The sequence below is a fragment of the Lepisma saccharinum genome, chromosome 1, assembly GCF_977018435.1.
Source record: "Lepisma saccharinum chromosome 1, izLepSacc3.1, whole genome shotgun sequence".
NCBI classification, from domain to species: domain Eukaryota; kingdom Metazoa; phylum Arthropoda; class Insecta; order Zygentoma; family Lepismatidae; genus Lepisma; species Lepisma saccharinum.
The window spans coordinates 139,196,505-139,209,831 of record NC_139229.1 but is presented as its reverse complement, the minus strand read 5'-3'; the positions used below and the strand labels follow the sequence as shown (position 1 = coordinate 139,209,831).

General features: G+C 37.4%; 2 protein-coding genes across 2 annotated transcripts in view; one reads left to right on the top strand and one right to left on the bottom strand.

Annotated features, from left to right (window-relative positions):
- Nucleotides 1-13,327, bottom strand: part of LOC146001573 (uncharacterized) — a 195,986-nt gene that overhangs the window by 85,015 nt on the left and 97,644 nt on the right. The gene's annotated exons all lie outside the window — the stretch shown is intronic.
- Nucleotides 8,468-13,245, top strand: LOC145989101 (uncharacterized). Its single transcript, XM_083124396.1, has 2 exons — nt 8,468-8,584; nt 11,258-13,245. The coding sequence occupies exon 2, from the start codon at nt 11,269-11,271 to the stop codon at nt 12,970-12,972; it is 1,704 nt and encodes a 567-aa protein (XP_082980522.1). The 5' UTR covers nt 8,468-8,584; nt 11,258-11,268; the 3' UTR covers nt 12,973-13,245.

Here is a 13,327-nt window from a genome sequence, read left to right as displayed (position 1 = left end):
AATCCAAAATTTAATGAAAAAATGTTGCCTGAATAGTATAAATAGTGTTATTTTGGTAAAAAATTAACATAAAGTTGTAAAATAATAAGTTAAAAGTTGAAAAAAATGTCTTTGTGAATCCAAAATTTAATGAAAAAATGTTGCCTGAATAGTATAAATAGTGTTATTTTGGTAAAAATTAACATAAAGTTGTAAAATAATAAGTTAAAAGTTGAGAACACACACTTAGTGTGTCGAAAATTTAATAAAAAATGTTTCCTGAATAGTATAAATAGTGTTATTTTTGTAAAAATACATAAAAACTTGTAAAAGATTTGACATAAAGTCAAAGTTTGGTAAAAAATAAACTCAAAATTAAGTTAAATAGCACACAGTAACATACATTTACTACCTAAATCAATAATCAAAGGGTCCTAGGTTCGTTACCCCGTGATAAAAGCAAATGGTGAAAACTGTAGGCCCCGTCCCTGATAGCTCTCCCTTCTTCATAGTACAGATAAAAAAAACCTGCGCTAAAGCGTCCTGTGCCTTGGGGCAACCCTGAGCGGAATATTAATTGGCGGCGGAAACCGGTTCTACAAGCGACGCATAGCTTCAGAGATTTGACCCTTGCAGCGCATTCTAGACATCCTTTGTTGTCTGGCTCAATCCCTCCCCTGCCCTACAGTATTGCATAGCTTTCCCCTGTTCTTGCGTACTGGTTAACATTGAAAAAACCGGTTCTGAAAACCTACCGACGCATTCTCTGATTGGTCAATTGGGTTCGTTCTTTGTCCTGACGTTGTGACGTCATTTGACCTTGAACGCACACTCCCCAAATTCCTTTCTCGTCTACCTGCGTGGAATATTAATTTATTCTCTCTGGCTACCCTCACCGCAGAGTCGAGATTCGGAGACAGTATTCTGTCTAGCGTGTGAAACCATCGTCTTTCATAACATATAACATTAAAACATAGTACTAATTAATAACATTACATATCGCGGGTTCGAGTACCGGGACCGTCTTCTTTCGTACCATTACCAGCGTTCATAGCGGTTCATAAACCATAGAAAACTTATTTTCAATATTATAAACATTAATATTATCGAATCATACATTACATACTTTGCAAGTAATGAATATAAAAACATATGCATAGCGTTTAGTACCTCTAATTACCTTCTATATACATATTTTTCATAAAATAAATAATTATATATTCATAAAAAGTTATAAACATGCAAATACATAAATGTAAAGTATTCTACATACGTGCGAATGAATTCTAACTACATACGAATTAATTAAAACCCGTGCAAATTAGTTATAAGTACATACAAATTAATTGCGAATATTAAATAGCAACATCCACTAGCGGGGTCCTCTACTACTAGTGTCCTAATGATATGTAGATTCGAAATCAACATCTGTGCAATCCAAGTGAACCTACAACACTAGATTCGATTTTGGACGGTATAAGAGAACAGTTCATACTATATACGAGTACTTGACAACTGCCAAAGAAAAGTAGGATAATTTGTACCGACAATGCTATATAACAAAAGACCAATGCCGGATTTATTTCGAAGTGTAGCACATAACCTAAAGTTGCAATTTATGTAAAGTGACGATATCAAAGGTGAATATATTGATTTGGTTAAACACAGCATTAATATTTTTTTTTCTTTACAAGTTAAATACGAATTATTTATATCAAATATTTATCATTTCTTTTGCTTTCTGTTTGTGATTCCTACTTTCGCCATTTTTCCATTTGCCATTTTCACTTTGGCCATTTTTACTTGGCCATTTTTACCGCTATACCGCGTTTGGTAGAACCTGTCCCGGTTCCCGCGCTAGTTGCTCCCTGGCCTTTCTCGGTGTTGGGGAAAGTCAAAGCCAGGCAGCCAATTAAAATACGCAACGTCGCAACAGCGTCTACGTAAGCGCCTCTCTTCTGGCTTCCATTTGCTCCCCGCTGCCCAGCAGACGATTTTTTCCTCGTTTCTCATTGGCACCGAAACTGTCGAGCGCTCCCTAGCGCGGGAAGCGGGACAGGTTCTACCAAACGCGGTCTAGTGTCGAATGCGAGTCATGGGAGAAGTTTGTCGGTAGCATATTTTTGACGGGCGTAGATATCTCGGCGATACAGCAGAGGTTTCTCCAAGCATTTATTACTAATAAATTGGCATAAAATAATAATTCGTTGTTGTCATTTCATAATTAGTTGATCAATATACTTGCTATCTACACCAATCAATTTGATATCAACCGCCTGACTCCCCAATTCCTTCGAAATCCTTTTGGTGACGCGCATGTGTATAGCAACTGGAAATGGCCCGACGCCTGGGGACCTAGATTCGAACCCTGGGTCAGTTCATCCCAGTCATCTAAATTAACTTATAGATGTAGAAAAGCAGCGTTAACCAAAATAGAAATTGAATTGGAAAAGGCTGCGTTTATACACTTTCGTAGTTCCCGCGATGCAGCCGAGAATCTATTGTTATTAAACGGGTTCTCCATGTTTCCCGTAAACTACAATAACACCGATTTCTACAGAGAGAAATATACGCCATTAACACGCCTTAGCAGGATAATCATCTAGGTCTAGTGAGGCGTGACGCTCAGCTGGGTGCGAAGCAATTCTCTCTCGGCACTTTTCCAACCCCAGCAACATATATCACTCGCCGCCATCCCTTCACGTTGCGAAAGGTAAATGCGGCAGGAAAACACAGAGCACTAAATCACTCCATTCCCCACGGGGCTATTTTTAGAAAGGGGGAGACACTACAGGGACGCCTCAGGTAAAACACAAGCTATTACTTCGCCTCTCTTAATTATTACCCGCATGTCGCGGTAACTATGGCTCTAAACATATGCTGTAAAACCTGGAGGAAATGTATCATTTTGCTAAATACGACGCAGAAATTCCTTGTTGGTTTCCTTCTTTCTTTTGATATTGTTCCCATTATGTTTTCTTTCTTTCTATTTGGGTTATTTTACGTCGCTTTCGTATATTTTGGGTTAGCGACGATGAGGATGAAATGGATGATGAGACAAGACATATCAAAGATCCAAGATTCGCACCTGGGACCTCTGGCCTCGCCGAGAGTTACGTTGATCGCTCCGGCGCAGAGGCCGGACTTTTATTTATGTTCAAGTGTACCTTAGCTTCATTTCAGGGTACATACTAATCAGGAAAACTGAAAGAAGTCCCCCCCTCCCCCGCTTGCCTCATTTCTTTCTTTGCAATGTCTTCGCATTTATGGAAGGCGGATTCAGGATCGGATGAACAGGGAGGTCCATCCCAATCGTCCAGTACATGGTTCTCTGACATCACTATGCCTAACATTGTTCCGAGCGTTCCTTTTCCATTTTCGGGGTCCAAAACAGCTATAGTAAATTCTTGTTTTCGTTCCTATAGTCACACAGTTACACATTTAGGTTTATCGCGAGAAGATATTAAAAATCGTTCATACGTTACGCGAAATTAGAACTTTGGGACTTATTTTCGCAGTGCTGACCTCTAGGCCCTAGGCCACGGAGGGCAGCTCACCTCTTATTTATAGTACTATATATTGTTTACATACTGTAGATTCATAAGGTGCCGGACTAATATTTGCCCCCCACAATTGTAATTTCTGGATCCGCCGTTGAACCTCTTCCCTTACATTTCTCCATTAGTTCCAGTCTTCCTTTCTTTGTAGCTTTTACAATTTACGGCATCAGCTACTTGTTTCAGGTTCTCCATCCCTTCTACCATTGTGTTTTTATCATCTTATATTCTACCATCAATTATTTTCATCATTCTTTTATGTCCCATGTTATAGCTACCATTCTTAATTTTCTTTGGAAGATCGATTTTTCAAAAGTATCTCGGAACATCTTCATCTATTACTCTGTCTACCTATTTTATCTTCAACACTCTCTGGCAACACGTTTCGAAGCCTTATTTTTCCCCCGCTTCTGACGCTGTCCATATTTCAAAGCTATACAGTGCTGTATCTCTATTCTCTGGACCCTCTTGGGTTCCAAATCCTTTTGACAAAGCAAATTCCCGGACTTTTAAAGGCAATTCTAAAATAATTTCCATCCATTTTTCGGCGATTTAGCAAGCTAATAACTACGTTTTAAGCATTAAACTACACTTAGTATTTAAGAGAATAAAGCTTATTATTTTTGTTCATTAACTTTGAACAATGTTGAATAAACCATACAAATTTTATTTATTGATTGATTGATTGATTTGTTGTCCACTTCATGCACAGGATCGCTAATCGGGACTGGATCTACAGTTTAAAGTGGGATCCGAACCACTGTGCCACGTGCCTCCACCGGAGTATCGAACCCGCGACCCCTTGATTACAAGGCGACGACGTTACCACTACGCCATCGGGGAGACCTCACACAAATTTTATGTAGAATATCTGGTATTAGAAGCCGATTCAAGTTTGTGGATCCACATTCTGATGTCTGCATCAAGCATCACTCAGTATTTGACGCTACGGGTATATTCACCCTGGATGTTTTACAACTTCAGACTAACAGAAACGATGTCAGAGAACCGTACAAAATTTATCACCTGCGCGCAGGGGCGATCCAACCAATGGAAACTCACCGATAGCCCTACAGTTTACAATCCACAAATACATGGGAAGACAGGGCGCATGATCGTGTCGCGAGTCAACGAGCACTTCTGTGCCTCAGTTAATGGCTCAGGGAATTCAAAGAGGGGTTGTTAATGGCTTTGACAGCACCTTACCACGGATAACTGGGAAGGGGGAGTGGTAGCAGCTGTTCTGTTAGAACTTTCCCCGCTATCCAATAATTTCCTCGGCAATCAGTGTTAAGAAAAGTCACGGGCGGATGCAGATCTTATCTGTGAATTAACGAACACGGATTTTGATGCCACACAGTTCAAGCTTGATGCACCTTTTCTTCGATCCGTTGTAGGTCGGAAGAAGGGAGCCTGCGTTATGAATTTGAAATCTGAATGAGAAACACACGCGTTTCTGTGAAGCGAAATTAAAAGTACGAGACGGATATTGGACTATTTCAAAAACCGATTCTTGGCACAAAATATTAATTTCCTCTCTTCGCCGTCTACAATCATCAAGGTGGAGAGCCTCATCTCTAAGGACACTGAACCCAGCAATCCCAAAAACACAGAAATTAGTCAGACTTGTTCTATCTTTTCCATTTCTCATCGCCTTTAGTCAGCTACCGCAAAAGTATATAAATATATTAATAAAACACGTAATACGATTTACATGCAGTGATGTGAGTCTACGCGTAAACAACGATTGTCTACATTCTACGTGTAGACAATGTAGACTATGTAATCTACGTAATCAACGCAGACAACATGGCGCTCGGCGTTCTCCTTGCAAGGCACGCGCATCGTTCTAGAAGCAGCAACCAGCATCAGCAGGTGGATAGAGCGTGAAGTATTACACTGTGCAGAAATAAGTGTTTTAAGTATTTATTTACGTTCAACCAATTCACGAAGTACTAATTGAACTGCAAAATGAACTTGTCGCAAAAAGAAAATGCCATGTTCGTCGAATGACTAGATTTATTTTACTTCTATCTCCACCATTTCTCACGTGGAGAAATCTGCTTTAGAGATATATCCACTTTCCTATGCAATAATAAGACACAAAAATATGTTTAGCCTTCCCTTTTGTCAGTGTAAAAAATAATGTCAGTTTTCACTATGGCTGTCATTTGTTTTTCTTCCGGTAGTCCCTTTTTTCCTCGTTAGTGAACATTCGATAACTTTGATTACGTCGGATGGTCTTAAGTTGGTTATAGGCCCAGACTATCGACATGTTTGAAGAAAAAAATACTTTCTCTTTGAAAGACCACTGGGATTTCTTTCTTCCTTGTTGTTTGCATTGTCTACAGTAGACTATGTAAACTATAAGCCAATGTAATCTTCATGTAGATTACGCGTAGACAACGCATCTAGACGTAGACTTATATAGTGCGGTTGGAACGAAAGAAAAAGTGGAAGAATATTTCACTTCCGGCGGAGAACCTGCCCTTTGGGGGGCTGATACCATAGCTGACTACATTAATTCCCGAACCTAAAACGCACCAGACTCCAAGTTTTTAAGCCCTCGTTTGTCTGTAATGGCGTCTTCAAAATGGCGGTCATGACGAAGATTCTATTCCTGAAACCTGTCAGTTATTGCAGCTATTGATGATTCATGACATCTTATTTTCACCTAATTTGCAGTTAAAACTGTATTATGATAATAAGAAATTAAAAAGACCCACTTTATCAAATAATATCCACAGTTACAAAGCCTCATAAGAGATAAGAGGAAGCCCAGAGGCCTTTATTACGGATTATTTAGGTCTTACGATAAAAAAAATACCGCAAATTTTCATTTCTGAATAGCACCCGTGCAGCGATGCATTCATTCCTTTAATGATTAATAACATAACTGTAAACGAGGTACTTTTAAAACGGGGCGAAGTACACCTACAATCGTATTGAGAAAATCCATGTTTCTGAAACTTTCTCTTCGATGTGTTGCAAAGAAAGTTGCCCGTGTTCTCATATCATTTTATAAATCGTAGTATAATTTTAACAAAAACGTCGCATACTAAAAGAAGAATTACATGAATGAAAGACTTAAAAATAAATAATTTAATGAGAGATTTAGTGTATTTTACTTCACTTTTCTGCCATTTTTGGCTAATCGCGAAGGAAGACGATGAGATCGAGGCAATATGGTATATTTTATTATGTAGGCGCTATATTTTTCATAATTTAACATATAAAATATTTCTGCTTCTAAAATGGTGTACAAAAACGATTCTTTCACCTTTACTGATATTTTCAATTTTCAGACGAGGTGAGAAATTAGGTGAAAATAAGATGTCATGAATCATCAATAACTGCAATAACTGACAGGTTTCAGGAATAGAATCTTCGTCATGATCGCCATTTTGAAGACGCCATTACAGACAAACGAGGGCTTAAGAACTTGGGGTCTGGTGCGTTTTAGGTTCGGGAATTAATGTAGTCAGCTATGGTATCAGCCCCCAAAGGGCACGTTCACCGCCGGAAGTGAATTTTTTTCCGGGGTTCCGACCCCACTATATAGTCTACTGCACATCACTGCAATCTTATGTAGGAAACTATTATCTTCTTAATGTGTTTCAATTCTTGCCCCTCCCCCTAGTCACGCAAATCATTGTTCATAGCATAAAATCTTTAATTTGCAATCGAATTTTGATTGAAGTACAGTTGATACTTATAATATATTGTATATTTTATAATATAATTTAATTATGTAATAATTGATACATATTTAATTAAATATATATGTAGTGTGTGTGTGTGTCTGCTCCTCCCCCCCCCCCCATCAATCTGCAGTGATTTCGCACCCTGACAATGATTTGCTGGTTATTTTTATTGAAGCGCACCAATGAATTTCCAGCCGTCTCTGTGTGCGATCGATTTGCTACCGAAGGATCCGGGTTCAAGTCACGGAGTTGGCAATTGGGATGAGTGTTTCTTTGTGAATAGCTACCCCACTCTCAGTTTGATCTGATCATCCATTCTCTTCGTGATTAGCCAACGGTGGCAGAAACGCGATGCAAAATAAGAAATACAGTGTCTGGCATTTGCGAACAGTAGTCTTGAAATTGTACAGTGGGATCCACGAGTATTACCGTGCAAATTGTCCACCACCATGTTCGTGCACTTTATTTGACACAATAAGAGCAATAAGAGCTTCAAGAAGTAAAAGAAAACTCAAAACAAGCTTTTGACAACTTCTGCACCAGCATACATAAAATCCATCGCTTCAAAACACACAGAATGTAAGAGAAAAGGAACCATACAATGACATCAAAGAAACTTACGACATGCGTACGTAGACGCTCATTCCCCTATTCTTGAGTCAAAACTGTATGAACGACTGGTGCTGACCTTGTGATCACAAAGACATAATTCTATGGCAATGTCTGCTGCCACGTTCTTTTTCTGCTGGAACCTCAAAAAAGATGCGCGTGGCAGCAGACTCGGTCTTTGTTTTATTGTGATTTCATCATGCTATGTATGCAATTACGTCTGTAACACATACTGTTAAGTTTTAGCGATTACTTACACAAAAATGATTTAAGATTAGGTCCCTTAGCATTCTTCTAATAATAAACCTAAATGCTCTCGCAGTTAGGTTAGGTTCTGTTAGCATTAAAATAATATCGCTAAATGCTTTCTAAAGAAAAAGGTTCTAAATTACATTCATTCCCACTAATCATAAACTTGCATTTCTCTTTTCTTAATATGTTCTTAAGGTTTGTAACATCCTCTTAGCAGACGAATTACGTGGCAGGAGCAAATTTGACGCTTATTCTTACTGCTGACACTCGCGTGGCAGCAGACTCGGCCTAATTCTATATTCCCGCCCTTTAAGTATATTCTTCCGCTAGATGGTGTGGAAGTTAGTTTTAGCTCTTTGGTTTATCTATACTTCTAATACCCTTGGGTTTAAAGACACGAGGATATCGATATTTTGAACGTTTTATATAATGTGAAGGAGCTGGCTGAATTGACTTGAACCTTCCTTGGATTTGGTGTAATAGGTATGCTGAATAATTGAAATGTTTATCTTTCCAATAATATTAGACTCATAATAAACATTTTTCACTACGTATTGGGACGTACATTGACCAACATCCGATTTCTTGTAACAGAGAGAATTTATGCTGTAGAATCGTTGAACATTTAGAATGATCGATGTAATGACTGTTAGTGAATAATAATTTCGTGGCGTTATAAATGCACATGAAATGCATACAACATTCTTCAACTGTTTCAGGAATTGTTATTTTGTCGTTATATCATCAATATTAAGACCGGTATAAGGTATATATTACAAGTTTCCGCCTATTTTCTAATACAGCTTCCACCATACAAGTATTGCCTAACATTACTTAAAAACGCAGTCTATACTGATAACAGACTGCCTTAGGTGTGTTCATGCAGTTTGGGGTACATTCTTCTGCAACTATCAATGCATTATATGAGCATTTGAACACATTCATTGGAAAATGAAGAAAAAATAATTTTTATTTCGTCGATGTTTACATATATGGTTCAAAACTGTTGTCAGTTGTTGGAATATTTTCAATTCACTATTTAATTCATATTTTTATTATTCTATAATTTTGCATAATTAGTTCATAGTATGACAAAGTTTTCAGTGGTAACAATGAAGTACTAGAGAATGGTTCAAATTACTGTGTAAAGCTTGCTTTTGTATAATAGGGTCAATCCATATGAAGTCATACAACCTGGTTTTTTGACCATTTTTAAAAAAGTTTATTTTTTGTGTGGTGTGAGCCTCATATTTTTGACAGTTCAGAACCACTGTTATTTTATTTTTACTATCACCGATTTGAAGATGGCGGGCATTTTTTTTATCATGGCGCGCGTCATTTTCTCCATTCGTAAGCATCAGCGCCAACTTTGTTTTCTCAGCTCTGGTAAGCCCTATGACAATGAGACAAAATCTGTGATAAGCACATTATAGGCTACAATTATATTTCTGTGTAATTTTCTAAATATTATTCCTTCATAATACATTTTAAGGTTAAAATTGTGTATTTAATCGCTCAAAATGACATTTTCGGACATTTGGGGGGGGGGGGGAAGGCAGTTTGTTTGACACTTGATTTTTTTTGTGCAAGTACCTGTGTACCAATAGTGTGTGTCAAAATTATTTGAAGCTTGAGACTTTAATCCTTTATTTTCTACAGGGTCATAAACATGTACTTTTTGTTAAAAAAATTTCCAAGTTCAGGGTTAAATATCTCTGGTGGGCAGTTGTTTAAAAATCTGAAATTTATACACAATACAGTACTCCATGATAAGTAACTCCAGTAAAAATTTTGAGTTTGAGATTCAATTGGTTTAAGAGATACAAAACTCGTGAAAAATTCAAGATTTTGCATTAAATATGACATGCCTAATTTCATTTCTTATTAACATTTTGTGTTGAAATTCTGCAAACTGTAATTTGGAATGTCAATCAACAACATTACAATCCTGAAATGGATCCACAATAAAGTATATATACGAGGGCGTGCTGAAAAGTAAAGATTCCTACGTTTTTATTTTCTTTGTTACCTTGTAAACGCATTTTGGATTTTGAGCAACCATACATTGCACTTATAAGACTTTCCCGCTTCTCCATTGAAGGTTTCAAACTTCTATCGCCAGGGGGTGCTGAACTATTGCGAGGAAAATGGCAGCATGTAACCATGCAATGTTGGTTAAGCGCCTGAAGTAGCGTGCAGTGATCGAGTTTCTAACCGCAGAAAATGTGCTACAAATTGACATTCATCTGAGACTGGGGATGAATGTGTAGACATCAGCACTTTGCGATCTTGGGCTGTTCATGTTTCCAAAGAAAACCCAAGCTGAACACGATTCCGATGACCTCCATCAGTTGCAGTTCGTGGCCTTTCACTCCATTCTCTCACATAGCTGAGATTTCTTCAGCTGGGGTTTTCTTTAAAAGCATGATAAACTCAAGATCGCACAGTACTTATGGACAGCAGTTAGCCCACTTTTTAAACACAGTACCAGCAAATGAGTTACATATCAGTGTTGTAGGGCCTGCCTACTTTATTAATGTAGTTACATTAGTCACAGGTTTTATTGGTGCTTCGGAGCAATATTTCCAAATATACTTCACAAGGTCAATTATTAGTTATATTTAGGCTCTAACTTTGATGTAAGAGTTTTGCTCATTCCTTCTTTATTGTTTGTAATAAATCTTACAATATGCATTTTCCATGACTAACGTACATCGATTTGAGGCACATTCAGAACTCTCAAACTAACAGCTAGCAGCACAGGATTTCTTCCATTGAAACATTTACACACTCCATACAAGTAATTATTTGGCCAGTAATTCATATTAATTATTATTTTATTTTTCATCCAAAGTACCGTAATAATCAGACTTTCCCTTTAATTTGTGATTAGCTTATTTCAACCGCATTGCACGTAAATGTCACCAGCTTGAATGGAACACTTTGCCATATTCAGATATTACAGAATTTAAGCTTTACAAAGACATATAACATGATAGGGTTTCATAAACATGAAAAATCAATACAAAACAATGAAAACCGTTACTTCAAATAGTTTGTAAAAACCTTGATTTCATTTTTGCTTTATTCTCAGTTTTCATTATTAGTGTTTTTGCTACTTTTACTCTATTTTTATGGATTTTCTGTCATTTGCAGGGAATTGCATCATGCAGTCGGGTAGCAATCACCAAAACTTCCAGATTGTAAACCATTACATGGAGAGGTTGTCTGATCAGCTTGAAGTACCCCTTCTTCAGGATCTAGGCTATGAGAAGCTGACAACTATGATTAATTCAGTGTTTGACAAAAATCAAGAGCAAACTGGTAACCTTGTTACTATTAAAGAAGTCATGAAACCATATCTACTTCTACTTCCTGGTATTTCCCGAACCTTGCTTCTGGAAAGAGTTCTAAATTCCTACCCTAGCGAGCTGAATAAATCTTATCCACATATCCTATTTGCTGTTGAGCTGTTGTTTTCAGCACGTGTCACAAGCATAGATATTTCAATCACCAAGAACTTCAGGCAGGAGCATGTTGATACACTACTACGGGTTTTGTCAGAAGATGGAAAAGGTCTAGAGACACTGGAATTGGAAAAATCAGCTTCAACATCATCATCAAAACTAAAATCTAGAAACTCAGCTTCTAAACCTGTTTGCATTGAAAACAACTATGGTTATTTACATAATATTTTTGTCTCAGCATCCAACATATCTACTCTGGCTTTGCGTAACTTTTGTGATGATTCCGTAATGCAACTTATTGGAGAGTGTTGCAAAAGCCTTGTCACTCTTGATATCACTTGCTCCAAAGTAACAGACAAGGGCTACCACTGGCTGACCCAGAACATCATAAGATTAGAATCACAGGGCCATGCTGATAATGCAGAGTGGACAAGTAGCTTCTGGAAGCTTCCAGACATTTTTCTACCATTAGAGCAACTTGTTCCAAGTGGAGAGGACTGGAAGTGCTATGACAGGTGCAAAAGCCCCCTTTGCCAGACACTAAAAACAATAATATTGGACCGTGACGCTATAAGTAACTGCAATATCTCCTTCGGTGCCATATTAATGATACTGGAAATGATTCCAGACTTGCAAGAATTTGAAGGTATGTGCCTGGAAAACTTTTTCTCAGATCTTCGAGATGAATTGGATGATAAGACTGAACAGGATGAAAATTTCAGTTTCCCACCTGTAAATCTGACATCTGTTTACATATTCACCATTGATAATTATATATTTGACATAATGAGTTCTCTGTGCCCTAAGCTTCGTCATTTCCAACACACCACTATGAACCCTTACTGGGAATCAGTTCCCTTAAGTAAATTCAATTCTCTCCCATTCCTTGAAACGCTCATCATGGATGAAGCCATATCAGGATACACACGCGAGGAGTTTTCTGAGCTCTCGCCTAATATTAAGAAACAATTAAAAATTCTCAAACTTGGTTGGGGTGGTAGGAACGCCAAGGTTCTCTCCCTTGCTCCTTTCATTTCTGAATTCCCCCTTCTTGAGACACTCTCCCTTAATTATCCAGATTTCAAATGGTATTGTAAGAAGCAAAATAACACATTGACCCTAAATGTACTACCACACCTTAAATACATTAAGTTGATTGGAAAAGTAACTGCTGAAGTGGTGTATAATCTTCTAGGCTGTACTCCAAATTTGGAAAAGATATCAATTGAAGAGATAATCGAACGTCCAGAAGATTTCTTGGAAAGACTGTGGAAAGTAGGAAATCGTAAACTTGAATCATTCAAGGTAAAGAAAGGATATTTCTTAAACAATCAACAAGATCTTGATAAATTCCTAACATACTTTCCACGTGTGAAAACTGTAGGACGTCTTGCTTTTAACTAAATTTGTCTTCGTAAACAACTGCATTTTTCAGGTTGAATAACGAGGATAAAAAAATTGAATATGTAGTTCTGATCAGAGTTGCACTGTACAATAAAAGATCAAATGTTATATTGATTTTAATTCAAAGTTTCTGCAATATCTTATGTGAATTTTCTGTTTGCATGCGTAAGTTATGATTGTGTTCATATTGTTGAGAGTTTCAAGAGAAAAAAGTTAATGTGACACACTTTGCACTGTGTACTAGTTCAAAATAAAATTTCTGTTTCATATTTTGTGAAGTATTTTATTTACATACAATAAACTTAAGATTCTAAAAAAAAGGTAAAGTGCTCCCCTGTGCTATGCACCACGCCAT